This window comes from Mustela putorius, unplaced genomic scaffold, assembly GCF_011764305.1.
Source record: "Mustela putorius furo isolate JIRA1106 unplaced genomic scaffold, ASM1176430v1.1 tig00003845_pilon_pilon_pilon, whole genome shotgun sequence".
In the NCBI taxonomy this organism is placed as follows: domain Eukaryota; kingdom Metazoa; phylum Chordata; class Mammalia; order Carnivora; family Mustelidae; genus Mustela; species Mustela putorius.
In genome coordinates, this window is record NW_025421998.1 from 60,914,775 (window position 1) to 60,940,763 (window position 25,989).

A 25,989-nucleotide genomic window follows, 5' to 3' on the forward strand; every position below is an offset into this window, starting at 1 on the left:
CTCTGAGCCCGGTGCCCAGTCACCTCTGGCAGAGCATGTGTGTGACAGGGCCAAGGACCAAGCTCATACTAGCAACTAGGTGGGTGCGGTGTCTGAATGTTTGTGGCCTCCCAAAATCCACACGCTGAAACCCTAAGCCCTCAGGAGATGGTAATAGGAGGCAGGGCTCTTGGAGGCAATGAGGTCACGAGGACAGAGCTGTCGTGAATGGGATGAGGGATTTATAAGAGGCCCCACAGAGCTCCCATGCCTCCCTTTCCACTATGTGAGGACACAGCCGAAAGGCCCCATCCGTGAACCAGAAGCCAGACCCTCACCTGGCCCTGTGGAACCCCGAGCCTCCCCGTCGAGCCAGGATTCCTCCGTGCGTGCAGCTGACCTTCCACACGCCGGCCTCTTCATCTGACTGGTGTGGCTCTGGGCAAGCGTTAGGGCGAGCGCTCTTTATGCACCCTTTGGGACATGCACACTTTGGATAATGAAGGGGTGACACAAGGCTACTGAATAACCTGCTGCACACCCCACTTACTTGAGGTGCGTGAGGCCTTTGCACTCGTCCAGGATCCTGGCGATGTACCTGGCTCCCACATCAGTGATCTGGTTGTTGTACAGGCTTCAAGAGAAAGCACTGCATGAGACTTCAGGACCCCAACCTTGGCTTTTTTTTTTTTTTTAAAGTATAGTTGACACAGCATTACATTAATTTCAGGTATACAACATAGTGAATCCCACAAGTTAATAAGTTATGCTACATTCACCACAAGTGTAGCCGCCATCTGTCACCAGATGATGCTCTCTCAATGTCACCGACTAGGGGGAACCCTCCTACACTGTTGGTGGGAATGCAAGCTGGTGCAACCACTCTGGAAAACAGTATGGAGGTTCCTCAAAAAGTTGAAAATGGAGCTACCCTACAACCCAGCAATCACACTACTGGGTATTTACCCCAAAGGTACAAACGTAGTGATCCGAAAGGGCACATGCACCTGAATGTTTTAGCAACAATGTCCACAATAGCCAAACTATGGAAAGAACCCAGATGTCCATCGACAGATGAATGGATAAAGAAGAAGTGGTATATATATATACAATGGAATACTATGCAGCCATCAAAAGAAATAAAATCCTGCTGCTGGGGTGGAGGAAATAAACTGAGGGCTGTTGGGGTGGAGGGAGGTGGGGGATGGGGTAACTGGGTGATGGGCATTAAGGAGGGCACATTCTGTAACGAGCACTGGGTGTTATGTAAGATTGATGAATCACTGACCTCTACCTCTGAAACCAATAACATGTTAATTAACTGAATTCAAGTTTTAAAATATTTTCATTGAAATAAAAACTAAAACAAAAGAATTATCACTGACTATATTCTTTATACTGTGCCTTTTATTCCCGTGTGCCAGTGTCATCGTAATGAGCCCATTTCTAAAGTGGGCACGTGCTGGCTGCTGATTTCTGGTCTGGGCTAAAAGGAGAGAGGAGGGACACCCAGAGAGCAGTCCAGGGCCCTGGAGTCTCGCAGGCAGGGTTCAGACCAGCTCTGCCATGGCCCAGCCTCTGCTCCTGCATCTGTAATAAGGAGCAGGACTCACGCCTCCCTCACAGGGGCCTTAGGATCACAGTCTGCGATCCCTCCAAGCTCGAGATCCCTTCCAAGCCCACGTGCCCAAGGGTGCAACGGGCAGCAGGTGGTGGATGTTGTTCCATCAAGATGACAAGCAGCATCGTGAGGGGAAGAGGTTTGAATGCTGGAACTTCACAGCTCCCTCTTAGTCATTTTGCCACCTGACAGCAATTAACAAGAAGGCAGAGAGAAGCTGAAAGAGGTAACTAGATGGGTTTCCAGTGTTCCACAGCCCCACAAAGCTCCTGAGCCGAAAGGCAGCCTGGGAGTGTGTGATTCCGGGGGCCCCACTCCTCCAAGGAGGAAGGAAAGCCCTGTGGGGCAGATGACAGGCTGCATCTCTGCCAGGACTGGCCAGAGGCCGGCTGGACTGGCCCGCCAGCGCTTCCACTCCAAATCCCAGAGGCTCTGAAAACCCCAAGCTTTTCACAACCATTCTGGCACCATTTGTGGTCTTTATCCTAGCTGCTTTGAATACTCAGAACTTTCACTGCAGAAATATTAAAATATTTGAAACCAGGATAGTGCCCTGGACCTCACCGGTCATATCACCACCCCACAGTTCATGTACACTGAACTCTGATGGTTTTGCCCGCTGGGTTCTAGGTGAGGGATCATGGGCCCATAATCTAATGCATAACCTGTACCTAACGTTTATAAAACCTATCCCCAGGGGCACCTGGGTGGCCCTTTGCTTAAGCATCTGACTCCTGATTTTGGCTTAGCTCATGATCTCAGGGTCCCAGGATCAAGCCCCAAGAGTCCAGCTCTATGCTCTGCAGGGAGTCTGCTCAAGAGTCTCTCCTTCCCTCTGCCTCTCCCTCTACTCAGCTCACTTTCTGTCTAAAATAAATAAACCTTAAACACCACCACCATATCCCCAGCTATTCCCTCAGCAACTCCCAATCACCACTCATAAAGTATTTGCCTATATTAGGATCCCAATACACAAGTGAAAAGGCTGTAGTTCTGCCCCATTTCCTGATTTGCTCAAAGAGTGCGCTGCCAGCTGAGCCCAGAGCAGGATCCAGGACTTCTGGCTGCCCATCGGGGAGCTTCCTGATGCCTCAGCCATCATCCCAACCGTCCACGAATGGCGGTTCCCCGCTTCTCTGAATTACTGCTACATCCCTGGCCTGGCACTGTCCAGGAATACGTACCCTAAGAAGGTCAGGATTTTGTATTTGGTTAGCTCTTCATACAACACCTTCACCCCACTGTCTGTGATCTGGTTTACACTGAGTCTGGGGGAAAAAAAAAAAAAAAGAAATAGCAAAGAAAGTTAGAAATCACGAGAGCTGCTCACTAAGTAGCAGCAAAAATGTCACAAGGATGCAGAAGCCTGTAGGTCCTGGAGTTTTCCCAACTATAAGCACCCCAATAAGGTGGCCAGAGCACTCAGCCAAAGAGCTCCTAAAAAGCCCCACCTTCATAGGGCTGACAAACCTGCCCAGAACCTGCCGGTCATCAAGGCTACAGCACAGCCCCGACCCAACAGAAGGGCCACGAGAGACACATAAAGGATGCATGAGGCCAGCCAGCTTTAACACCCATCGTTTATGGGTGGCCTGTGTCAGCCAGGCCCTCTTTGTGGTTCTCACTGCACAGCAGGGGCCATGGCATTTGGAACCCCATGGAGCTGTTCTAAAGATGAGGGAACACTTCCCCCCTCTTGCAGGTGCGGCCAGAGATAGTCTGCCCTTCAAAAGGTGGAACACAGAACGGTCTCACCCACTATGCCAACAGCCTCCCCATCTGGAAGGCCTGTTCACAGAAGGGGCCAGGAAAAGAGAGCCTTCAGGATGACAGCTGTTTCCTGTGCAATGAACAGCCACTCACTGGAATTTTTCTGCACGATCCCTATACTAATAGGATATTTTGATGTGGCTAAAATATGAAATACTAATTTTTTTAGCTACCAAATAATCTATGGAACAAACTATCGTGATTTTTTCAATCTTCCACCCCACCATTTAAGTGAGGCTGAAGGATAGAGTAAGGCTTAGGGCTGGATGACAGTGAGGTACCAGGGGTGGGGGAGATGATAATCCAAGGGTCAGCAAACTTTCTCTCTAAAGGGCCAGAGTGCAAATATTTTAAGGTGTGAAATATGTGAAGCAGCCGATATGTAAACAAATGGGTGTGGCTGTGTTCCAATAAAACTTTATTTACAAACACAAGCCCTGGGCCAAACTGGGCCCACAACCTGACCTCTATGTAGTAAGTGAAAGGCTGAACAAGTAAAAGTTTGATTTTCAGGCCACATCAAAATGATCAGGTCACATTCTCAGGACCCCTCCTCCCATGGTGCCCACTTTGGTGTGTACAGGGCATACACACACTGCATGGACATCTCAGGGTGCCAGAGGCTACTAGTCACTTCCAATATCTATGCTTTTTAAAGAATAGAATCCCCCATTTCTTTAACTGGGCACGTGGGATTAAGTTCTACCCCATGAAATCTAAGCAGAAGTCTTATTAGCAATTGTTGAGAGGTCTTCTTAAAAGAACGAGGTGCGGGGCACCTGAGTGGCTCAGTGGGTTAAAGCCTCTACCTTCGGCTCAGGTCATGATCCCAGGGGCCTGGGATCGAGTCCCGCATCGGGCTCTCTGCTCAGCAGGGAGCCTGCTTCTCCTCATCTCTCTCTCTGTCTGTCTCTCTGCCTATTTGTGATCTCTCTCTCTGTCAAATAAATAAATAAAATCTTTTAAAAAATAAAAAAAATAAAAGAACGAGGTGCATCCTTCTTTGCCCTTTCTTCCTGGTGGCTAGTATGTCGACTGAACAGCCAGAAATGGAGCAGCCATCTTGGGCCAAGAGGTGGAAATCAAACAGTGAGGCCATTAGGGCCGTAGCAACACAGAAGAGAGCCTGGGCTCCTGAGGATCGTGGAGGCACCACAGCAGCCCTGAACTGCCCTCCTCTGGACTTTTCTATGAGAAACAAGCTTGTAACCTATCTAAGCATTCATTAACTCTCAAAGTTAACCCTCAGTGATGGTCTCAGGGAGCTCAAAATGCTTCCCTGGAGTTGCCCGTTTCCTCCTGCTCTCTCCTTTACTGGTATGGAGGAAAACTTCACCCCAAGACAGCTGCCTGGGGCAGAAGTACCATTCTGGTGTGTCCCATCTGGGGGCGGGGGGGTGGAGTGCCTGGAGTGTGAGCATGCCCAGGCTGAGAGCACAGAGAACAGGCCAGGGCAGCCTCGCGCTCCCTACACCCCAGTGTCCCCACATAATGTACACGGTGGCGCTGGTGGTAACAGGTACCCAGGACGAGTTCCAAATCCCTTCCGCTCCTCAGGAATGCATGCGCCAAGTTACAAGATCTGAAACCCTCATAGAGATTTACAAGGTGTATTTTATAGAAGAAATGTTAACAGAAGAAAGCAGACTGACCTAACTTTCCTCTAAAGCATCACACAAGAAACCACTCATGAGTCAGCTTTCTGTGCTAAGATCCCTGGCAAGCTGCTGGCTTTGATCATGGAAAGTAACTGAGGCTGATAAGCACACAGAGTCTGCTTTTTCTGCAATCACAAAAGCTCCCATGTGTCAAAAACCATCCACGGGCTATCTCTGAGCCTCTCATGAATCTCAATAAATCTCATAAATCTTTATGAATCTGGCTCCATCGTGGCCCCGATGTGTGACCTTGAGACCATCTCTGTACCTCCACTGCCTCATTTGCCAGAATGAAGAGAAGAGTACCTCCCACCTTATAGTGTGGAAGAGTCAATCATGTAAAATTTGTAATGTACTTCACCCATTCTCAATAAATGCTGGTTGCTATCACTGTAACTGCTAGGCTACCAGCATCTCCCTTTTCCAGATGAGGAAATCAGAGAGGTTAAGCAACTCACTCAGGGACACCCAGACGGGGCTGCCAGCCATGGAAGTTGTGCTCTTTGCCCTCTGTCACGCTGAAACAGAAGAGGTCTGGGTGTTCCAAGACCCGTGGTCATGAGTGCCAGGGTAAATCAGGAGCTCCTACCCCTTAAAGGTTGGTTCTGGCATCTCCGGAGTCTGGCCCACCCCAGTCCCACCAGCTGCTCCCTGGGCCCCCTCCGGAGTCTGGCCCACCCCAGTCCCACCAGCTGCTCCCTGGGCCCCCTCGTCCTCACCTGATGACGGTGAGGCGGCTGAAGCAAGGCTGCAGCTCCCTCACGCCGTAGTCATTGAGATTGTTGTTGTCCAGGTCAAGGGCAAGCCGCTTGCGGAGATGGTGCAGGACGAAGGAGAGGGCGCTGCAGTCTGCCGAGCACACGTTGCAGAAGGTCAGCTTGAGGTAGTTGGCGCAGATGCCCTTGGCCGCCAGTTGCCCCACCTTCTCGCTCTGCGTCTCGTAGATGCAACGCAGCATCCAGACAAAGGTGGGCATGGCCTGCACCTGGTTGAAGGTCCCAGACTTCACGCGGGGCAGGTTCTGCAGGTGAGCCCGCAGGCTGGCAAACAGGTGTGCCCACAGGGCCTTGCGCTTTCTCCGTAAGGCAGCGGTGGGCACCAGGTGCCGCAGGAGTTTCTGTTTGGCCTTAGACAACAGCCCGCACAGGAAGAGGTTAGTGAACTGAAAGTGATCCTTATTCTTGAAGGGGTCCTCCCCTGCCAGGCCACTGCCCTTCAGGCACGGGAAGGGGAGACAGGGGGGATAGCAGGATTCGGCTCCCGCCCCCCCCGGAGCCCACTCCTGGAAGAACCTGAGCAGTTGCCCAGTGTCCACCTTGTCGTCCACCACGAGAAAGAAGGCAGTAAAAAAGGCCTGGAGGGTGATGTGGAAAAACTCATAGGACTGCTGGTCCCCGCCCAGGCCCTGCTCCGGCACAGCCCGCAGGAAGCCCAGCTGCAGCTCCCCCTCCTGCATCCCGGCTGCCTGCACCTCCTCCTGGCGGAACACAAAGAGGCTCTTCTCCATGCCACCATGGGCCACCTGCCCGAGCGAGCGCAAGGTGCCCCGGCTGGCGTGGAAGGTCTCGGTCTGGCCGCGTGTGTTCCGCTGCACCAGGCTGGTGGGCTGCGTCCTGTTCAGGTGCACCTCAGTGACCAGCAGGAAAACATCGGTCAGGGTCACCGTGCAGTCGGGCAGCTGCGCAGAGCCCTCCCAAATGCTGTGGAAGTGCTGGAAACAGCGGAAGATGATCCAGCAGAAGAGGGGCACGGCACACAGGCTGCAGAGGTTGGGGTTGGCCTCCAGCTGGGCCAGCAGGTGCTCCTGCACAGCGCGCTCGGGGAACATCCTCTTCGTGTAGGCGCGCAGGTGGCTAGGGGAGAAGCCCCGCAGGAGCACCTTCTTGCGGAGTAGCTGTCGCGGGATCTCCACGCCGGTGCGGGCCGTGAGCAGCTTGCCGGCCCCCTTGAGCAGCTTCCCGCTGAGCAGGTTGGTCAGCAGGACCAGGGGATGGGCGGGCTCCCAGGGGGAGCAGGTGTCCAATGCGCTGCTCAGATCAAAGTCTGAGTGCAGCTCGTCCAGGCCGTCGAAGGTGAAGAGGGCCGTCTGGGGGAAACGCAGCAGGAAAGCGAACACCTCCTCGGGGTCCTGCTCCGGGTAGCAGTAATGCTTGAAGAGCAGGTCCCGCAGGCACAGCGTGTCGCCCTCCTTGAAGCAGCTGAACATGCGGCAGCGGAAATGGAAGAAGAACTTGAACTCGGTGTCCAGCCGCCCCGCGGCCCACAGGCTCTGCAGCCGCTGCAGCAGCATGGACTTGCCCACACCCGCGTCCCCGCAGATGAAGATGGTCTCGCCTTGCTCACTGAGGACCCCGGTGCGGTGGTCCAGCAGGCAGCTCAGGCTCTCCAGCGGGCCCAAACTCTCGTTGCTGAAGCCCACCAGCTCCACGATGGTGTCGCTGTACGTCTCCTCCAGCAGCAGCTCCTCCTTCTGGGCGTAGCACAGGACGAACTTGGAATCACGGGCCAGTTGCTGTCGCAGCTTCTCCGTGTACCTGCTCACTGGGCGGTGGGGGAGGGAAGATAACCAGTTCTCAGTGAGACTTCTTGGTTATCTGTACAGCCAGCATGGAGCTGGAACTCACCACCCCCAGATCAAGAGCCGCAGGCTCCGGAGACTGAGGCAGCCAGGCGCTGGAAACTCCTGTGGCTAAGGAAGAAATTGCTCTCGCTTTCTTTTGCTGATCACACTGCTCTGAAAACAAGGGGAAGTCTCCACACTAAATGCCAAAACTTTGAGTGAGAAGATGCAACGGTCCACGTCAATCTGGATTACAAAGGAGACGGGCCAAAGCACAAAGAGAGTAAACCAAGAGAAAAACTGCCCTGTTCAACGACACAGAGCACGTCAGCCCCAGGTCCCCAGCGGACACCTGGGGGTCACTGACTTAGCACCTGCTCACAGGGGAGCAGACAGGTGACACGCTCACATGGGCAGGGAGCTCAGCAAACCTGAGCTAGAGTCTGGGCTTATACTAGATAGAGGCGATCCTTCCCCAGACCAAAGGCTGTTCCATAAATTCCTTTAAAATACTTCTGGGATTTGGATTATAATCCAGTTAACAAAAATGAGACACACATGCCCATTTCCAAATTCATCTATAACCTCTTTCCATCAACTCAGTCCAACTTAGTGGTCTGCTTAATATTTGTGAATTTTATCTTTTACATCTTTAGTAAGACATAATTTACATACCATAAATCCACATATTTTACAATAGGCATTGTGTACTGCTCAATGGTTTTTAGTAAATTTACAAAGTTATGCAAACGTTACTACGCTCCAGTTCTAAAACCCCTCCATCCTAAGCCCAATTCTAGCGAATCTCTGTCCCTGGCCCTAGGCAATGGCCAATCTGCTTTCTAGCTCTATTAATTTGCCTTTCTGCTGTTTTTTATAAATAGAATCACACAAGATGTAGTTCACATCTAGCTCTGTAGAGTGACTTATACTTTAAAAGCTACCAAAGTAGTTGGCTAAAGGAACCAGTGGAGAGATCTTTTGACAGTGGAGAGATCTTTTGAAAGAATGATCACAGGCAGAAGCATTTTCCTTTGCTCCTGGGGAAGAAAGCAGAAGGAAGTGGGAAGGGGCAGGAAGAGTAAGAAGCTAACAGTGGCCACAAGTATCACAGGTATCCACAGCCCGGCCGCAGAAGGGCTGGGCCCTGACCTGCTGGTTGGCCTGGTTTCCCCCAAACATGCCCCTGATAGTCTGGAACACTGTCCTCTGTTTCTGTGTTCAAGGTCACACTGGATTCTTTAAACACTGGAGTTAGGGTCCTTGGTGCTGGGTATTATACAGCCAACAAATGTCTCAAACTAGTGAGCACAGAGACATGCAAAGAAGGCTCCCCAGTCCTCAGACCAGATCATGGCCCCAATTGCATGCGCTCACAGCAGCCTGAACTGCTCTCGTCCTTGTCACCATGTGCAATCACACATTTGTATGACCGCCTACAGCTGGGACCCCTGTACCAGCCTCCAAGCTCCCTGAGAGCTGGAACCATATCTGGTCTGTTCCCCATCATACCCCTGGCATCTAGCACAGTGTCTTGGCACGTGGTGGGGATACGATCAATACTTGTTGAATGAATCAATTAGCTGATGCAGTCCCACTGTGCTTTGGAAATGGCCACTTTTGGCTACTGGTTTTGGGACTGGCTTCATATTGGTTTTTCGCTGGCTCTTGGACTGGCCACTAGGGGTGAGAGAAGAATACTTTGCCTAGGATAAATTTTGGAAAGATTTTTTTTTTTAAAGATTTTATTTATTTATTTGACAGAGATCACATGTAGGCAGAGAGGCAGACAGGGGGTAGGGGGAGCAGGCTCCCTGCTGAGCAGAGATCCCGATGTGGGGCTCAATCCCAGGACCCTGAGATCATGACCTGAGCCGAAGGCAGAGGCTTTAACCCACTGAGCCACCCAGGTGCCCCTGGAAAGATTTCTGAAAGGAATTCGTGCCACCATTAAAATGTCTCTATGTGGGCGCCTGGGTGGCTCAGTGGGTTAAGCCTCTGCCTTCAGCTTAGGTCATGATCTCAGGGTCCTGGGATCGAGTCCCGCATCGGGTTCTCTGCTCGGCAGGGAGCCTGCTTCCTCCTCTCTCTCTGCCTGCCTCTCTGCCTCCTTGTGATCTCTCTGTGTCAAATAAATAAATAAATTAAATATATATATATATATTTAAAGTCTCTATGTGTCCAAAAGGAAAAGAATGTCAGAAGAAAGCAGAAAGTCAGAAGAAAGGCCATTCCCACACTTCCACAAGCCTCTAAGACCAACTACTTGTGGTCAGTTCAGCACAGTCCCCCGGTGGCACTTGGATGACAGGGAACATAGCACCTGGGCCCACTGCCCGATGTGGGGGGCAGAGCCAACCATGGTGGACCATGCCTTCATGTCCCACTGAGCCCACACACCACAGCATTTCCAAACCCCAGGGCTTTGCTGGCCTGGTGTCTGCAGTCCTACCCTGGGGGAGCGGACTCATACCTGGGTCGGTGTTGATGACAACTTTGCTCTGAATGAGCTCCGAGGGGGAAAAGCCAGTCTCCGACAGCCAAGGCCTGAGATCCACGTAAGCATCTGTGAGTTGCTGGAGCACATAGAGGAGGAACTCAGACACCTCCTCGCCCTTGCTCTGTGCCAGGTCCAGAATTTTGCGGACCTAGTGGTGACATAAGCATGAGGGGGTGAGCAAGTGCCTGGGGAGTCCCCCACCAGAAAGGCTCACATGCAGGGCTCCAAGTTCCTACAACATCATCAAGCTTGACTGTCTCCCTAGAGGTATGAGATGCTACCTGTTGAAGGGCCTAGAATCTGTGAGGAAGACTCCCCCCATAGTAGGAAATTAAACCACACAGCTCTAAGAAGCTGGAGGCTTCCATGAACCTCCAAGTAATAAGGTCAGACTCACAAATGAGAGCTGTGTCCACCTCTGGAATTCTCTGGTCTCCTGTCCCTCTTGAGCCAACACTACCACTGGCCGAAAATGAGTGCTGCTGAGACAGTTACTACACAGGTGGAATGAGGTGGGGGAGCGTGCTGGGCCACACAGCAAGGGACTAACAGGCCCCCATGATGTAAGTTAGACCCTAAAAAGGACTTTTTGTATTATTAAAAATGCAGGGGGGGAAAAAAATCACACAAGTCAGCTACTATGCTCCCCCCACACCCCAGAAACCCTCTAGTTTCCCCAGAGGTTGGCAGATCACATTACAGACAAGTTCTGTCACCCTTCCAGCCAAAGAGGTTTGGGTCTTGCCAATTCTATTTTTCAGGAGAGGACACAAAGCTAAAAGGAAACTAAGGGCTGTTAGGGAGTCCCACAGTGGTGGGTGCAAAAGTCTTTACTGTGGACCCAGCCTGGGAGGTGTTTGCTCCCAAGCCAGAGGCAAACTGTTCTCAGAGTCTCATCCAGCCTTGAGCAGCTTCCTGGAGTTTAAAGGCACTGAATGAACATCACTGCTAGTGTTCGAAGGTCATTTAATTTTTCCCTCCTCCCAATCAGAAGTGGACTGAAAACAAGTGGCTTGGGAAGTGATACACATAGCAAGGAGAGCAGCGAGGTAAGCGGAGTCTGCTGTTCACGCGAACGCAGAGGAGAATATGAAATTGTGTCATAAGTTGATGACTCAGGTGTCTGTCCTATAAATGACCCCAGGGGGAAATCCCGCCAATGTGTTAAATACCCAGAGGTCTTCACTCAGGCCCCCGGGAGAAGCCCCTTCCAGCAACCAAGACACATAGACTGCCAAGGCCAGCCCCCGTCATCGGCACCTTGTCGGGCTGCGTGGGGCAGGCACCCACGATCTCTGCATCTTCAGAAGAGAAGTAGTCATTCTTCAGCAAGTTGTCCACCAGACACTGGGTGTTGCGGATGTGGGTGACCAGAAGTTCCCGGTGGATTTTCAATAATTTAACATGGGAGTGAGACTCAGATGAGATTATTCCCACCTCACTGTGGCCCTGCTTTTCCATGGCTGAAGGAGCAAGCGACTACTTTGCCCAAACTCATCTTTGGCTACAGGTGTCTTCCTGGCAGAGGCCAATCAGGAGCCAGGATGCCCTCCTCGCTCTCAGTGCTGCCCCTGAAGAGACAAACAAAATCACCAAGGAAGCAAACGCCATGGGAAAGCTCCCGCACCCCCTTTGGTCCTGGAATTTCTGTACTTCAAGCAGGAGGAGTCATGCTTAAGATGGTGATCTGAGGGGCGCTGCCATCGCTCAGTCAGTTAAGCATGAGACTCTTGACTTTAGCTCAGGTCATGATCTCGCCATTGTGAGATCGAGCCCCACTTCGGGCTCTGCGCTTTCAATGGAGTTTGCTTGAGACTCTCCCTCTCCCCTCCCCCACTCATGTGTACCTTGTTCATTCTAAAACAAAAAATTTAAAAAATTAATATTAAAGAAGATGGAGATCTGAAACATAGTAAAGAAAAAAATCATAATTGAATTGTTTCTGCTTGTGGGTTACATGCCAAGGGACGGTGGAGGGTGGCCAGAGGTAGACAACCCATTCATACAGCAAAACTTATTATCTTTTAAATAATAAAAAATAAAAGTGTGCCTTAATCCCAGCCTGGGATAGAAATAAAGGTATACTATCTTCCATAAAAAGAAACTGGGCGCATCCAAAATTGGGAGCAAGAAAACCACGGTTGGTTGTGGGGGAATTGAGGCTTGGTGGGAGAGAGGGTCTGAGCCCAAAACGGCCTGAGGAGGGGGGACAGTTCAGCAAGAAGTCTCCTGTGGTAGCCAGAGCCCAGGAACCTGGGAACAGGGACGTTTCTGTCACTCTTGCCCGTTCCGGGTTGTGTTGGAGCTGCCCTATACCCCTCACAGCTATCCTCACACCTCCAGCAAAGTCTGCCATATACTTAGACCCTGGGGAATTTAGGAGGAACAATGCCACGTGTGGAGTGAAGCAGGACAAGAGGGAAGAGGACGTGGACTTCCAAGTGGCAGATGATCAGGAAAAGCCATCTTCCTGGAAATCCCTGAAAACCTCATGTACCTGCTGAACTTCCTGTCTAGGGAGAAACCAGGGACCCAGGCCATTTTTTGGGGGTATTAAAAACTAACTTGCGTTCACCTGCACGAGCCCCAAATCGTACTGATTTCCTTTCTTGTACCATTAAGATCCTTCAGCCACTTCTCCACTCATCCTTATGTATATAAAAAGGGTCATTCTCTTGGAAGTAGAAAGGCCTTGAACTGACAACTTTGTCCCTCATTTTGGTAGGAAAATTCACACACCCCAGAGAGAGAGTTTTTAAACTTTTCTGTTGAGCCCCACTGCCCCCAAATGACAGACTTCTAAACCCTGTCAGTGTCATTACTGTCATTAGCTCTTACAAGCCCACATCTGTTAATAGTCAAGTCCACAGGCTCTGGAATTCCTCCCCCTCCAAGTCACACATGAGTCTCCTGGTCTTCTGCACACATCCATTTTTCCCTTTTTAAATCTATCCATTGCTAAACATTGCAAGCCTTACAGAAATTTCTCAGTGGGACCCCACACAATTACTTTCCTTTTATAACCTGAGTGACCAAGCAAGAGACAATACAATTTAACATTCGAAGCAAGAAGAAGGCAAGACATCCTTACCAGAAAGAACTTTCAGAATGGAAATGACTAGTTAGTTACTACTACTAGACATATGTTTGCCTCTTAGATGTGAATTCAGCCTTTTCCACTGGGGTCAATTATATGACCTATTTTAGAATCCAAAGCTTTAGAAAACTGGTTCCCTGAAGGGCTACCAGTGGATAATATTAAATTTAAATTAAGGTTAATGATACCTTTTTAACTTTTCAGTGTTATTCTTTGAAGTAAATCAAAATATTTTAAAACAACTTCCTCTTCTGAAATCTTCAATTTCCAATTTCTTTCTGGAATCTGCAAAATTGGAAGAAAAAAAAAGAAAGAGACAGTTTTCTCTGAAAATACTATTATAATTTATAGTAAATGAACAAAAGAAATTGATGACGGGTTAGTTTTAAATCCAGAACTCTAGGATGTTGGTCTTCTCTGTACCTTCCTCCTTTAGGACAATGTTTTCTAAATGTCACTTGGGCAACATGTTCACACATATTTTTTTGGCCATAATTGAGTCCTACCTGTGCTTTATTTGCTTTACTTTGTGCTTTAGGTGGACTGTTTTATTTATTTTTGTTTTTTCATTTGTTTCAGTTGCAGTATAGTTAACACACAATGTTATATTTGTTTCAGGGAGACACTACAGTGATGCAGCAATTCTGTATGTTACTATACTCCCTTAGTCCCCATAAATGGACTATTTTTAAAACTCAGACTAATTTTTAAGGAAATATTATTTTGTCCATCATTTTTAATAAATAGAAAGCAACACCAAAATTAATTCACTGGAAATAAAACTCTGCTATTTTATCCCACCTCAACAGCACTGCCTGGGAAGATCCAAGGTCTGAGACCTGTTTGTTCACAAACATGTGAGGGTGTTAAAGACATAGTAGCACAAAACCGAGACTTTCTTTGCACTGATCCTTCACCCGCAAGAACTAGAAAGGGAACTGCCCGTCTACTTCATGAGTCCATGTCTTGCAGGCATGACTGCTGAGCCGGAAGAAAGCTTGGAATTGGTGTTATGTTTCATCTGTTCAAACCTAATCCACGTCCGTCCTGTTTTACTCACAGTTCGTCTCTTCCGAGCCTGTGACTCCAACAAAATTCAGTGATTTTGCCCCTCTGCCTGCCCATGGTAACCTTGTAGACACCTTCAGCTCTTGCCATCCAAGGCAGAAACCTCAGTCTCCCGATTTACAGCTACCTAAACAGAGCAACAAATCACACATCAGCCTACTGGCAAGGAGACTGTTGCTCTATAGTTTCCAAAGTCCCAGTTTGAGATTTAATCAGATTTGCAGAATTCACTCAATTCAGCAGGAACTTAAGGTATGAATGATGAAAGAGGAAACAGAAAGCTGAACCTGGCTCAGTAAACAGAATCCTAGGGTAAATCAAATCTACATCCTGGGGTGCTGTAGAGAAATTCACTTCATAGACATCTGGTTACCACAATACCAAACAGAACCAGGGATCTCCTGGCCCTGACAGGGCTCCATTACAGTCTTCGCCTGGTAAAAGGTAGGTCTAGCTAGTGAAGACGGTCAAGTTGTCATGTCCGGGCAAACAGAAGGCCAATGCTGGGCCGAAATCAGGTTTGTTGAGCTGGATCTGCTCCAGTGACAGGGGCTCTCCCAGGGCAGTGGTATAGAGTGGAGAGGACTGAAGGTGGAGATCCTGGTGAGGAAGGGCCAGGAAACAACAAAAAAATCCCTATTAAGCCAATGAAGATGGCCAGAAAACAAGACCCATCACAGAATGACAGAAGAAAATAAAGCAGAGAAATGAAGCAGAAAAGGTCAGGGGAGGGCTGGTCTACCACTTAAAGCCTTCTCTTGAGACAAAGGCAAGTGAGGGTACAGCCTACTGGTGTTCAGGTCAAAGAGCCCATTGGGAGCTGAGGGGTTAGATGGCACCCCCAACCCCTCCTCTTCTTCCTGGCTTTCTGATCTGCCCTCAGAGAGGTTTAGTTCCCTGGTAACAAATCTCAGGGTCAATCCACCACCTTAGGCTCGTTATGGAGATCTGTGCCCAGGTTCCATCTTGCAATTCGATCCTCTGAACTGAATATAAAGTCCGCAGAGCCTCCAAAAAAGGCTCTGGGAAGCATCTCTGAAGAAAACAAAGCCAGAGGGCAGGCATTCCAAGGAAAAAAAAAGTAGAGACAGGAGAGAGAGAGTCTCTGTAAGACTATAGAACATATTGTTGAATAGAAATAAAATGCAAGGAGCACCTGGGTGGCTCAGTCGTTAAGCATCTGCCTTCAGCTTAGGTCATGATCCCAGGGTTGTGGGATTGAGCCCCACATCGGGCTCCCTGTTCAGTAGAGAGTCTGCTTCTCTCTCTCCCTCCCTTTGCTCCTCTCCCTGCTCATGCTTGCTCTCTCTCAAATAAATAAATAAAATCTTTAAAAAAGAAAAAAAGAAAATGCAAGCTATGTGTGTAATCCAAGATTTCCTAGTAGCCACATTAGTAAAAGTAAAAAGAAATGAAATTTTTTTTCATGTTTCATTTAACCCATAAATTAAACATCTTACTTCAATATGTAAGGAGTATAGAACTAAGTGAAACATCTTATATTCATTTTTTTCATACTAAGGCTCTGCAATCTGGTGTGCATTTTATACTTAACAGCACATCTCAGTTTGGACCAACCAGACATCAAGGGCTCAAAAGCCACCTGTGGCCAGTGGCTACTGTGTTGGAGCGTGTAGCTCCTGAGCCACCACTGGAAGCTGGGGCAGGAAGACATCGGAGCTCCTGCCCTGTCCCCACCACCATCTAGCAGACCAATGCCAGGAAGGACTCTGAATTAGCTTTTCAGAGTAGTTTCTCAGAAAGTCAATGAGGCATGCAGTTAAAGAGGTGAGATCACAGACTGTTCTGTGAACTCAGGAAGGAAAGAAGTATGGTACCTACTGGTTTATAGTCAGCATACAATTACTTTCAACTATTAGATAACAAATTCAAGCTTTGCACACTTGAAAAGATTAAAAAGAACAATTTCTTGTCAAAGCTTCTTTGTCAAAAATGCCATTGATGGTATTGTGAGACAAGGACTTTCATACACCGTGGGTAGGGCTATATCCTGGAGAAGACCATCTGGGACCCCATTTAACAGTATGTATCAAGAACCTGTGGAAGGGGCGCCTGGGTGGCTCAGTGGGTTAAGCCGCTGCCTTCGGCTCAGATCATGATCTCAGGGTCCTGGGATCGAGTCCCGCATTGGGCTCTCTGCTTGGCAGGGAGCCTGCTCCCCTCTCTCTCTCTCTCTGCCTGCCTCTCCATCTACTTGTGATTTCTCTCTGTCAAATAAATAAATAAAATCTTAAAAAAAAAAAAAAAGAACCTGTGGAAAAGTTCTATTTTGTAACTTCCCATTCTAGAACTCTGCCTTCTGCAAATATTTTCCATTCTAGAAATCTGCCTTCTGAAAAGATTCAGAGGTTCTGACAATTTTGTGTTTTTTTTTTAAACAAGTTTCTTCTACTTCTAGTTGTGATACAGTAGTTCATGACTTCTACAGAGGCCAACGATAGGTGAACTGATCAATAAATTGGGGTACATTCATACAGTAGAGCACTCTTTGATAAGAAATATGAAGGAAATACAACATGAATATCACAGATATTATGCTGCATAAAGAGAAACAAGACTCAAGAGAGTACATAATATATGATTCCATTCATATAATTCTAGAAATCTAACCCTGAAATCAGAACAGTGGTTTCCTGGGGTTGGGGAGGGAGAAGACAGGAGAAACAGACTCCATAGGGAGATAAAAGAAATTTCTGGGGAGATAGAAATACTCTTTATCTTGACTGAAGTACCATATATAGGTCACATATAGTGTGTATGTATATAGAAATGAGTTTTTCAGGTAGAAGAAAAATGATCCTAAGACAAAAACAAAATGAGAGCAACAGAAAGTTTAATGTGAGTAAAAAGAAATGTGTATTGACTAAACAAAACAATACTGATATCTTGTTGAATCTAAAATATATGCAGAATTAGCATGTGTAATAGTAATAACTCAAAAGGTGAAGGGGAATAAATGGACTTAAAGTGTTCTAAGCTCAAAGCACTTTCTGGTTCTAGGCAAAAATATGACTTTATTTTATTTGTTCTGTTAAGTAAGCTCTATGCCCAGAATGGGACTTGAACCCATGACCCTGATATTGAGTCACATGTTCCAGTGACTGAGCCAGCCAGATGACCCATTATTACTTTGTTTTAGACAGTAATAATTCAAAGGTCAGATTATTATCTCTAAGACTGCCACTAAAAAAACAGTAAAAGAAACATATACAAGACAATAGAAGAAGGAAATGGAATAATAAATACACTTAATTCTAAAAAAAGATAGTGAGATAAAAGGGTAAAAAAAAAAAAAAGCCAAGACAAATAGAAACCAGACAACAGATATAAATGCAAATGTATTAATAATTCCATTACATGTAAATGTACTAAATACTCCAATTATAAAACTTAGCTTGGCGTATATGATAGAAAAATACTACATGTTGCCTAGAGAGACATATCTTAAGTAAAATGATGGGGTTTAATTCATTCATTCATTTCCCCCAAAAGGAAAAGAAATATAAGGTATGCCCTCACCCAAAAAAGCAAAGCTGGCATAGCTATATTAAAAATAAAGAATTTAAGGGAAGAAACGTTAGTAGAGAGAAAAACATTTCAGAATGATAAAATGATCAATCCTATAAGATGATACAATATTTTAGTCTGTATGCACCTAGTAAAATTGTCAAAACAAAGCAAAAATTGACAATCATAAGAGAACTAGACATATCCACAGTCACAATGGGGGAGGGGTTTAATACATGACTCAGAGTAACTAAAAGAACAAAAAGAACAAGGAATTAGTAAACAGTAACGATATGGAGAATCTCAACAGAATAACAATTTTCCCAAATGACAGCTATAGAACACAAAGCCAACAGCAACAGAATGCCTAGCATTTTAAGTGCACGTGTAATAGTAGTCCAAACTGAAATAACGTAAGTTCTTAACACATTTTTAAAAACATTTTATTTATTAATTTGACAGAGAGAGAGATAGTGAGAGAGGGAACACAAGTAGGGGGAGTAGGAGAGGGAGAAGCAGGCCTCCCGCTGAGCAGGGAGCCCAATGTGGGGCTTGATCCCCAAATCCCGGGATGGTGACCTGAGCTGAAGGCAGACTCTTAACGACTGAGCCACCCAGGCGCCCCTCTTAACACATTTTAAAGGATTGAAATAATTCAGAATATATTCTCTGACCACAGTAGAATCAAGCAGAAATAAATAATAAAAGGGGGGCGCCTGGGTGGCTCAGTGGGTTAAAGCCTCTGCCTTCAGCTCAGGTCATGATCCCAGGGTCCTGGGATCGAGCCCCGCATGAGGCTCTCTGCTCAGCAGGGAGCCTGGTTTCTCCTCTCTCCCTGCCTCTCTGCCTACTTGTGATCTCTGTCAAATAAATAAATAAAATCTTTAATTAAAAAAAAAAAAGGATACCTAGAAATCCCCAAACAACTGGTCAAAGAGGAAACAGAAGTTAGAAAATATTTTGAACTGTACAATAATGAAAATACAATGTATCAACATTTGTGGGATATAGTTAAAGAAACCATAGAAACTTATAGACTTATATGCATACATTAGAAAAGAAAAATAGGGGCACCTGGGTGGCTCAGTCAGTTAAGCATCTGCCTTCTGCTCAGGTCAGGATCCCAGGGTCCTGGAATTGAGATCTACATCAGGCTCCCTGCTCAGTGGGGAGTCTGCTTCTCCCACTGCCTGCTGCTCCCCCTGCTTGTGCTCTCTCAAATAAATAAATAAAATCCTTAAGGAAAAAAGAAAAGAAAAACAGGCGTGCCTGGGTGGCTCAATCAGTTAAGGGTCCAACTCTTGATTTCAGCTCAGGTCACGATCAAGACCTGCATCTGGCTCCACACTCGGTGTGGAGCCTGCTTAAATCTGCTTAAGACACACACTCTCTCTCTCTCTCCCCCTCTGACCCTCCCCCACCCATTCTCTTCCCCCTCCAGAAAAATTTCTCTCAACAAAGTGGGTTTGGAGGGAACATATGTCAACATAATAAAGGCCATATATGAAAACCCCACAGCAAACATTGTACTCCACAGTGCAAAACTGAGAGCTTTTCCTCTCAGATCAGGAATTTATTTAGAACAAGCACATGGTCAGTGCAGGTCCCTGTGTCTTCTGGCTGCCCCCACTCTCTCCTTCGCTGGCCAGCTACCAGGAGAAGTTGGAGGGGATGAAGCCACACCTTCCAGGGAGCCCCACTGCAAGACAGTCTTACGGGCGCCCTCCCAGCTGAAGAGCATGGTGAAGGGCAGTAGGCCTGCCCGAGAGCCGAGACCCGAGCATCATTCGTTTGTTCATTTATACCCCTTGTGCATAAAGGCCACTGTCCCCCTGCCACCAGGGGGCACACAACAAGGCAGACAACATCAACAGAAACCTAGCAGAACACCAAATGCAAGGAGAACAAAACAACTGGAAAATGGAGGAGACCAAGCAAAGACTTCTGCCTAAGGTGAACTTGGAACCCAAGAATGGTGGGAGGTCTGCATTAGCTAGAAGTATGTAGGTGGCCGGGAGGGGGGCGGGGAGTGGAGCTGAGTGGGTTGACCCATGGTCAGCATGCTTGTGAAGAGCTCACAGGGACACATGGGTCAAAGGATTCACTTAGAAAGGAGTCCCATCTGGGAACAGAGCAACCGGGGCGCCCATGCAGAGACTGACTGACTCCTGTTCCCCTTTCAGTCCCAGCACCTTGGCAGGGCCCTTCCCCCACACTCAGTTTCACTTTCTAAAGGATTTCGCCCCCTGCTGCTGCTTTCTTCCTTCTCCAACTACCCCCAGTGACCCTGAAAGTAAATGTTCATTCTTTGTAATGGAGATGCTAAGATAAAAAGCACTTTATAAAGATGTTCATCTCCATAGATGTGCCTTTTTATGTTTCAATAACTTCCCTCAAGTATAAAAGCAATTTATCTGTTTACTGTGGAAACGTCAGGAAATGCTGTTACCATTCTGGAGTATTCCCTTTCTGTTCTTCTCTATGTAGAGTTATGCCTACACCGATCTTTTGCTTGCTGGCAATCACACCATATACATCTGCTGTACCCTTACCATTCCCTTGTTTCTAGGTGACTGGCAAGGTCCTCTTTGGAGCTGCAGAAGCTAGTTCCCGACAGACACTTTTTGGACTGGGTTTTTATTTTATAAAGGAGAGTAAGAACCACCTGCCACTCTTTGATCTTTTAAAGCCCTCAGAGAAATTCTACTTGCCAAACTGGAGGATCAAGGATGAGGCCCAGTGGCAACACTGGCCCTGGCCTGCGTCAGCCTGGCTGCCTGAACCCCCTCTGCAAATCCAGCTGCCCCCGTCTGAGGCCAGTCCAGTCAGCAGGACAATGTGCTATCGCCGACAGGACCCACGGGAGGACCACGGGGGGCAGGGTGGGGGGCGGGGCACTGGGCAGACTCCAGGAGGCTGGCCTCCTGCGTCCTTCTGCAGAGGTCTGGTGTCAAGACCTCCTCTGCGAGGTGGCCCCAGCAGGATCCATAAGGATCGTCACTAACACTGAGTGAGCCCTTTACTGGAGGCCCTGCAGACAGCTAATGCTTTCCACTCCCTGCGAGAGACACAGTAACGCAGGGCTAGAGGTGGTCTCTGGAGCCAGCCAGGCTGAGGGGTCCAGAGCTCATCAGCAAGTTAGCCAGCCTCTCTGTGTCTCAGTTTCTTCATAGGGACAGTCCCTGTCCCAAAGTGTTGCTGTAAAGACTTAGTTCATATTCAAAGTGCCTGGACTGGGCATCAAGTAAATATCAGTAATGATCATCTGATTTAATCTTCTCTATTACCTCACTCAGTTCTTAGGGACAACACTAGGTGGCAGAGGTCAGTGTTACTGCTGACTTACAAATGAGGAAATTGAGGCACACGAGGTTAACTATCTTCCCAAAGTCACAGAGTTTATAATCTGGCAGGACAGATGGACAGATGGACAGAGCAAGAGATTTCAAGTGTGGTGAGCGCACCAAGAGAGCAACGAAGCCAGAACACCGGGCTGCATCTCCCCACCGGGCTTCCTTCTGCCCAGCCGGAGCCCGCTGTGGCTGAGGTCACCAGGACAAGTGCTTAGCGCCCCTGTCTCGTAGGAGCGGGCCTGCCCGAGAGTGGAGACCTCAGCATCATTTGCCTGGAATGTGAGACGCGCTGAGTCCCAATAACCCCCAGCACACAAGTGCTCGGTCCAGGTAGCCCACTTCTGAGGGACCCAGTCTCCTCGGCCACCCAGGGGTGCCACCCCTTTCTCGTACATCTTTATAATAAACCTCTCTGAACAGAGAGAGCCTCAGTGTTATCTCTGAGACACTGAGTTAGATGCTGGTAAACAAGTCCGCGCAGCAGCAGCTCTGCTCTGTGCACAATCACCCAGCAAAGCCGGAGTGTAGACGTCACCCAGCCCAGAGTATAGCTATGAATGTCAACCCCCAGGATGAGCAAAGAGAATCTGGCTTCCATCCCTACGGACATGGCCTAGATCAAGAACAAAAACCTCAAGAAAATCATTTCCCGTCCTCTATAATGACCTCATGATTTCTCTCTTAGACCCCCAATTGCTGGGAATCATCATTCATCCTGGGCCTGAAAGAGAGCAATTTCAGAGTAAAGGACACAGCTTTCCACAAATTGGTGTTGCAATACAAGATCCTTAACAGATCTGGAGCCTAGTCCCTCAAGCATTCTTGAACAATGCAGCAGAGACTAACTTAGTGTGATAGCCCAGAGTGTTCTCAAGGGTCAGCTCTGAGGAGTCAGGCCATTCTGACATTCTGCAAGCATTTCTGCGGCGGACACTTGTCACATGGAGACCGGAAACAAATACAAACACGAGCAAAACCAAAGCCAGCTTGGCTGGCACCAGGTGCTCTGGAATCCGGCCAGGGCTCCGAGCCTCTGCACTTAGGCTGAGCCACCTGCCACCACGCTCCCCTGTCCCCCTACTGCCAAGTTCTGTTCATTTCTCAAAATGTGAGTTTCCCAAACAGGCTGCTGCTCTCTGGAAACCTGGGAGGCTACCGGAACAAAAAGGTCAATGGTTTTGTACATAGAGAGAGAGGATCAGCGTGTGGGATAGGATTTCACGGACCATGGAACAGTTTCAGACTCGCCTCCTGCTTCCTCGCAAAACAGCACAGTGACAGAAGTAGGTGGCTCACTAAATAGTTTGGACTTGTGGGCGCCTGCTGGCTCTGTCAGCAGAACATGTGACTCCTAATGTCAGGTTCATGAGTTCAAACCCCACGTTGGGTGTAGAGATTAATTAAAAATGAAATCTTTAGGGCACCTGGGTGGCTCAGTCAGTTAAGCATCCATCTTCCACTCAGGTCATGATCCCAGTGTCCTGGGATCGAGCCTCCTGTCAGGCTCCCTGCTCTGGGAGGAGTCTGTTTCTCCCTCTGCCCTTCACCCCTGCTCGTGCTCACTTGCTCTCTCTCACAAATATAAATAAAATTTTTTTTAAAGATTTATTTATTTATTTGACAGGCAGAGATCATAAGTACGCAGAGAGGCAGACAGAGAGAGGAGGAAGCAGGTTCCCCACGGAGCAGAGAGGCCGATGTGGGGCTCGATCCCAGGACCCTGGGATCATGACCCGAGCCGAAGGCAGAGGTTTTAACCCACTGAGCCACTCAGGTGCCCCTATAAATAAAATTTTTTAATAAATAAATAAATAAATAAAATCTTTTAAAACCAAACAGTTTGGACTCTCTTCCTAGGTACCAGGCAGGGTTACACTTCCATTCCCCCTTGAAGTCCCTTGCTTGGACTCTCGAAATGTGAACAGAAGTAGGAGTTACTCCGGACAGGAAGCTCCCCGCCTCGGGGCAGCGGGTGTCAGCCTGCCATCGTCTTCCTCTAACGCTCTGACCAGCTCCTTCAAGATGGCAGCTGCTCCATCTGCCTGGGCCCGGAAGTCACGGCAGTGAGGATGGGCACAGTGCGAGCAAGACACAGACCTCTGTGGTCTGAGCTGCTAAGATCTGGGGATTACCTGTAACCGAGCCCAGCCTGACAGATACCATGCTTTTGGGCAAGAAAAGGATACGGCACATTAGGAAACTGAGGTCTAGAGGGGTGCAGGGAGTTGTCACAGGCCAGACAGCTGGCTGGAGGTGGGGAGGAGGCGCACCATGGCCCCTCGCCCTCCCTTCACGAGACACCAGTTTCTCTAAGACAAAATCCCGTGACATTAAAGACCACCTCTAGTAAAGATAAGCCAAGATAAACCGCTATAGTCCTTTTTGGGGAACCAGAACATCGACTCCAGTTACTGAGTTAAGAGTTTAGTTAAAATAACACACCATTCTCTGCTTGCCTCTGGCTCACAGTCACTTATTTAAAAAATACTAATGTATTAAAAGGGGGAAAAGACACACAAGGAAGTCACGCATACTCTTGATTGGGGCTAAGGCGGCCGCATCTGCTTCCTGCAGTCCCACACCCTGTCATCCTACCAGCCCCAGACCCACTGCACCTCAGCCCGGCCACCGTCACCCCGGCAGTCAGGATGGTCAGGTATGAACCGTCATCTGTGATGAAAGAGAGTATGACGGAGCTATATGTACTAGCCCAGGATGATCTTCAAGACATAGCATTCCTTGAAAAATGCAAGCTGCCGACAGAAATAGAAATGTAACATTTATATAACTCGCTCACATCCCCTGCCCTACAGACACACAAAACACTATATTTTCTACGAGCATACATCTATAAACATAAATGCAAAGAAAACTACCTCGGAGAGGACACACTCTATGAGAATAGAGATTACTTCTGGACAGGGAAGGAAGGCACCAGGATTTCATAGTACTTTATTTGTAATGTTTTAACTTTTTGGAAAAAATATACACTTGCATAATTTAAAGTTACATTAGAGCCTTTTCATCTTATTTTTTGAAAGACTTATTTATTTTAGAGAGAGAGTGCACATGCATGCATGCATGTGGTGGGGAGGGGCAAAGGGAGAGGGAGAAACACAAGGCAACTCTGGGCTGAGCATGGGGCCTGATGTGGGGGATTGATCCTATGACCCTGAGATAACCCGAGCTGAAACCAAGAGTCAGATGCTAAAGTGACTAAGCCACCCAGGAGCCCTTGTTACTCATCAGAGCATCTCAGGCCGTTTTGAGACAGGTCAATGAAACATTCTCAGCAATCACTTTGTCTGAAGGACCTCTGACTTTCAACTCAAAAAGCCCATGCCCCTAGACAGAAAGGCCCCGTCCCCATGAAATGAAATGACACTTCGCTGAAACCAAACGAATTCAGATGGGACAGCACAACTCTTTCCGCACACCTGTGAATAAACGAAATGCTCCTTTTAGTTTGGCGAGATATCACAGTCAAGCTGACAGGTCTGTGGGTGGAAACAGTTTTGTTTTGCCTTCCATTGGGTAGGAGGCTGTCCACTCACGGTATTGCCACTAAGTCTGGTTTGAAAGAAGGAATCGAAAGGGACAATATCAATAATCTTCACACAAAAATTACAGAGCAAAACAATCAGCAAAACTGACTTTCAGGTAGATTTTTTTCAGTCTTAGGACCTCAAGCAATACCTTATTGAAGAAATGCTCCATGATTACTAAATATTTCATTTCCTTTAGTCTTTTTCCCTTCCTTTCATGTAGCACAAACCTCTGCCCAGTTTAAAATGCCAGCTCAAGTCCCTTCTGGGGAGTGCTTGGACTCCAAGTGATACTTTCACTTTGATGGACGATGCCATAAGGACCTCACATTTTCCTACCCAATATGTGCTTCCCACCCGAAAGGTCTCATTACCAACGAAATCATTTTAGATTCTTTCTGACCATGAAGGTCTAACCAGCAAACACCAGCTCCGGCAGAGCCCCAGGCTGCCATGCACAATATGGGTGTCCAAAACTCTCACTGCCACAGACCTGGACGACAGAGGTCAGTCACTGACGTCAGGTAACAGACAACTGATAGTTATTTATTGAATTCAGATTTAAGAAGAGTTCAGTGAAGTCACCATTCCCTGCCTACTCCAGAGATATTACCCAGATTATAAAAGATCAATCAGAATAGACCCCAACAACCTGATGGTAAGCCCCAGCAAAGCCTGAACCCCGCCCCCCAAGCCCATGAGCAGGGAGGGTCAGATCTGGATTTCCTCAAGGAAATCTCTCCTCTCTTGGATTGAGATTCATTTTGGTGACTAGGATCCACAGCCTCCTCAGACCAGTTTTAAAATGATGAAGATCATTATACTGTGTGTGTTGGCTTGAAGCATCTGGATACTCAAGGTGCACGACAAGTGGGAGGACTCGCCCATCCCAATGGCAATCTCACAGAAAGCGAGTGCCCGGCATACTTCCACACAAGATCGGTAGAGCGGTGCAGAGAACACACGCAATGGGTCAGCTCAAATTGGCTCCCACTTTCTCTGCTGCATGATCCAAAAAACACGAGTTCAGCTATGCTCCCAGGCTTCTGACAGGAGAGAAGCACAAGCTGCCATTCTTTAATGGGTCTACGTCTCTCTCTCTCGTTTGCTGTTGTTTCTTTTCATTTTTCTTCTTTATTTTTAATTTCTAATCCTAGAAAACAGGCCGACTCCTGTTTGCCTCTGTCATACCAGAAAACTACTGACAGTTGTCTCTGGAGAAAAATGGAGCAGATGGATGAGGCTACAGTTCTTTGAAGCGATTGAGCTCCATTAACACTCATTTACTGTAAGTATCTGAAAGCCCTTAA

The 25,989-nt window shown here is 47.8% G+C and overlaps 1 protein-coding gene across 4 annotated transcripts in view; it reads right to left on the minus strand.

Moving 5' to 3' along the window:
* NOD1 (nucleotide binding oligomerization domain containing 1) overlaps window positions 1-25,989 on the minus strand; it is a 68,099-nt gene that overhangs the window by 33,370 nt on the left and 8,740 nt on the right. For 2 of the 4 annotated variants that reach the window (XM_004762567.3, XM_013061490.2), the window contains exons 2-7: window positions 13,374-13,470; window positions 11,349-11,659; window positions 10,062-10,236; window positions 5,748-7,569; window positions 2,785-2,868; window positions 530-613 (exon numbers count right to left, since the gene is read on the minus strand). In XM_004762567.3, the coding sequence (XP_004762624.1) occupies window positions 530-613; window positions 2,785-2,868; window positions 5,748-7,569; window positions 10,062-10,236; window positions 11,349-11,549 (2,366 nt within the window). In that variant the 5' untranslated portion in view covers window positions 11,550-11,659; window positions 13,374-13,470. Of the gene's footprint in view, window positions 1-529; window positions 614-2,784; window positions 2,869-5,747; window positions 7,570-10,061; window positions 10,237-11,348; window positions 11,660-13,373; window positions 13,471-14,245; window positions 14,381-25,989 lie in introns of all 4 variants that reach the window. The other 2 variants (XM_004762565.3, XM_013061491.2) reach the window with 2 other exon arrangements.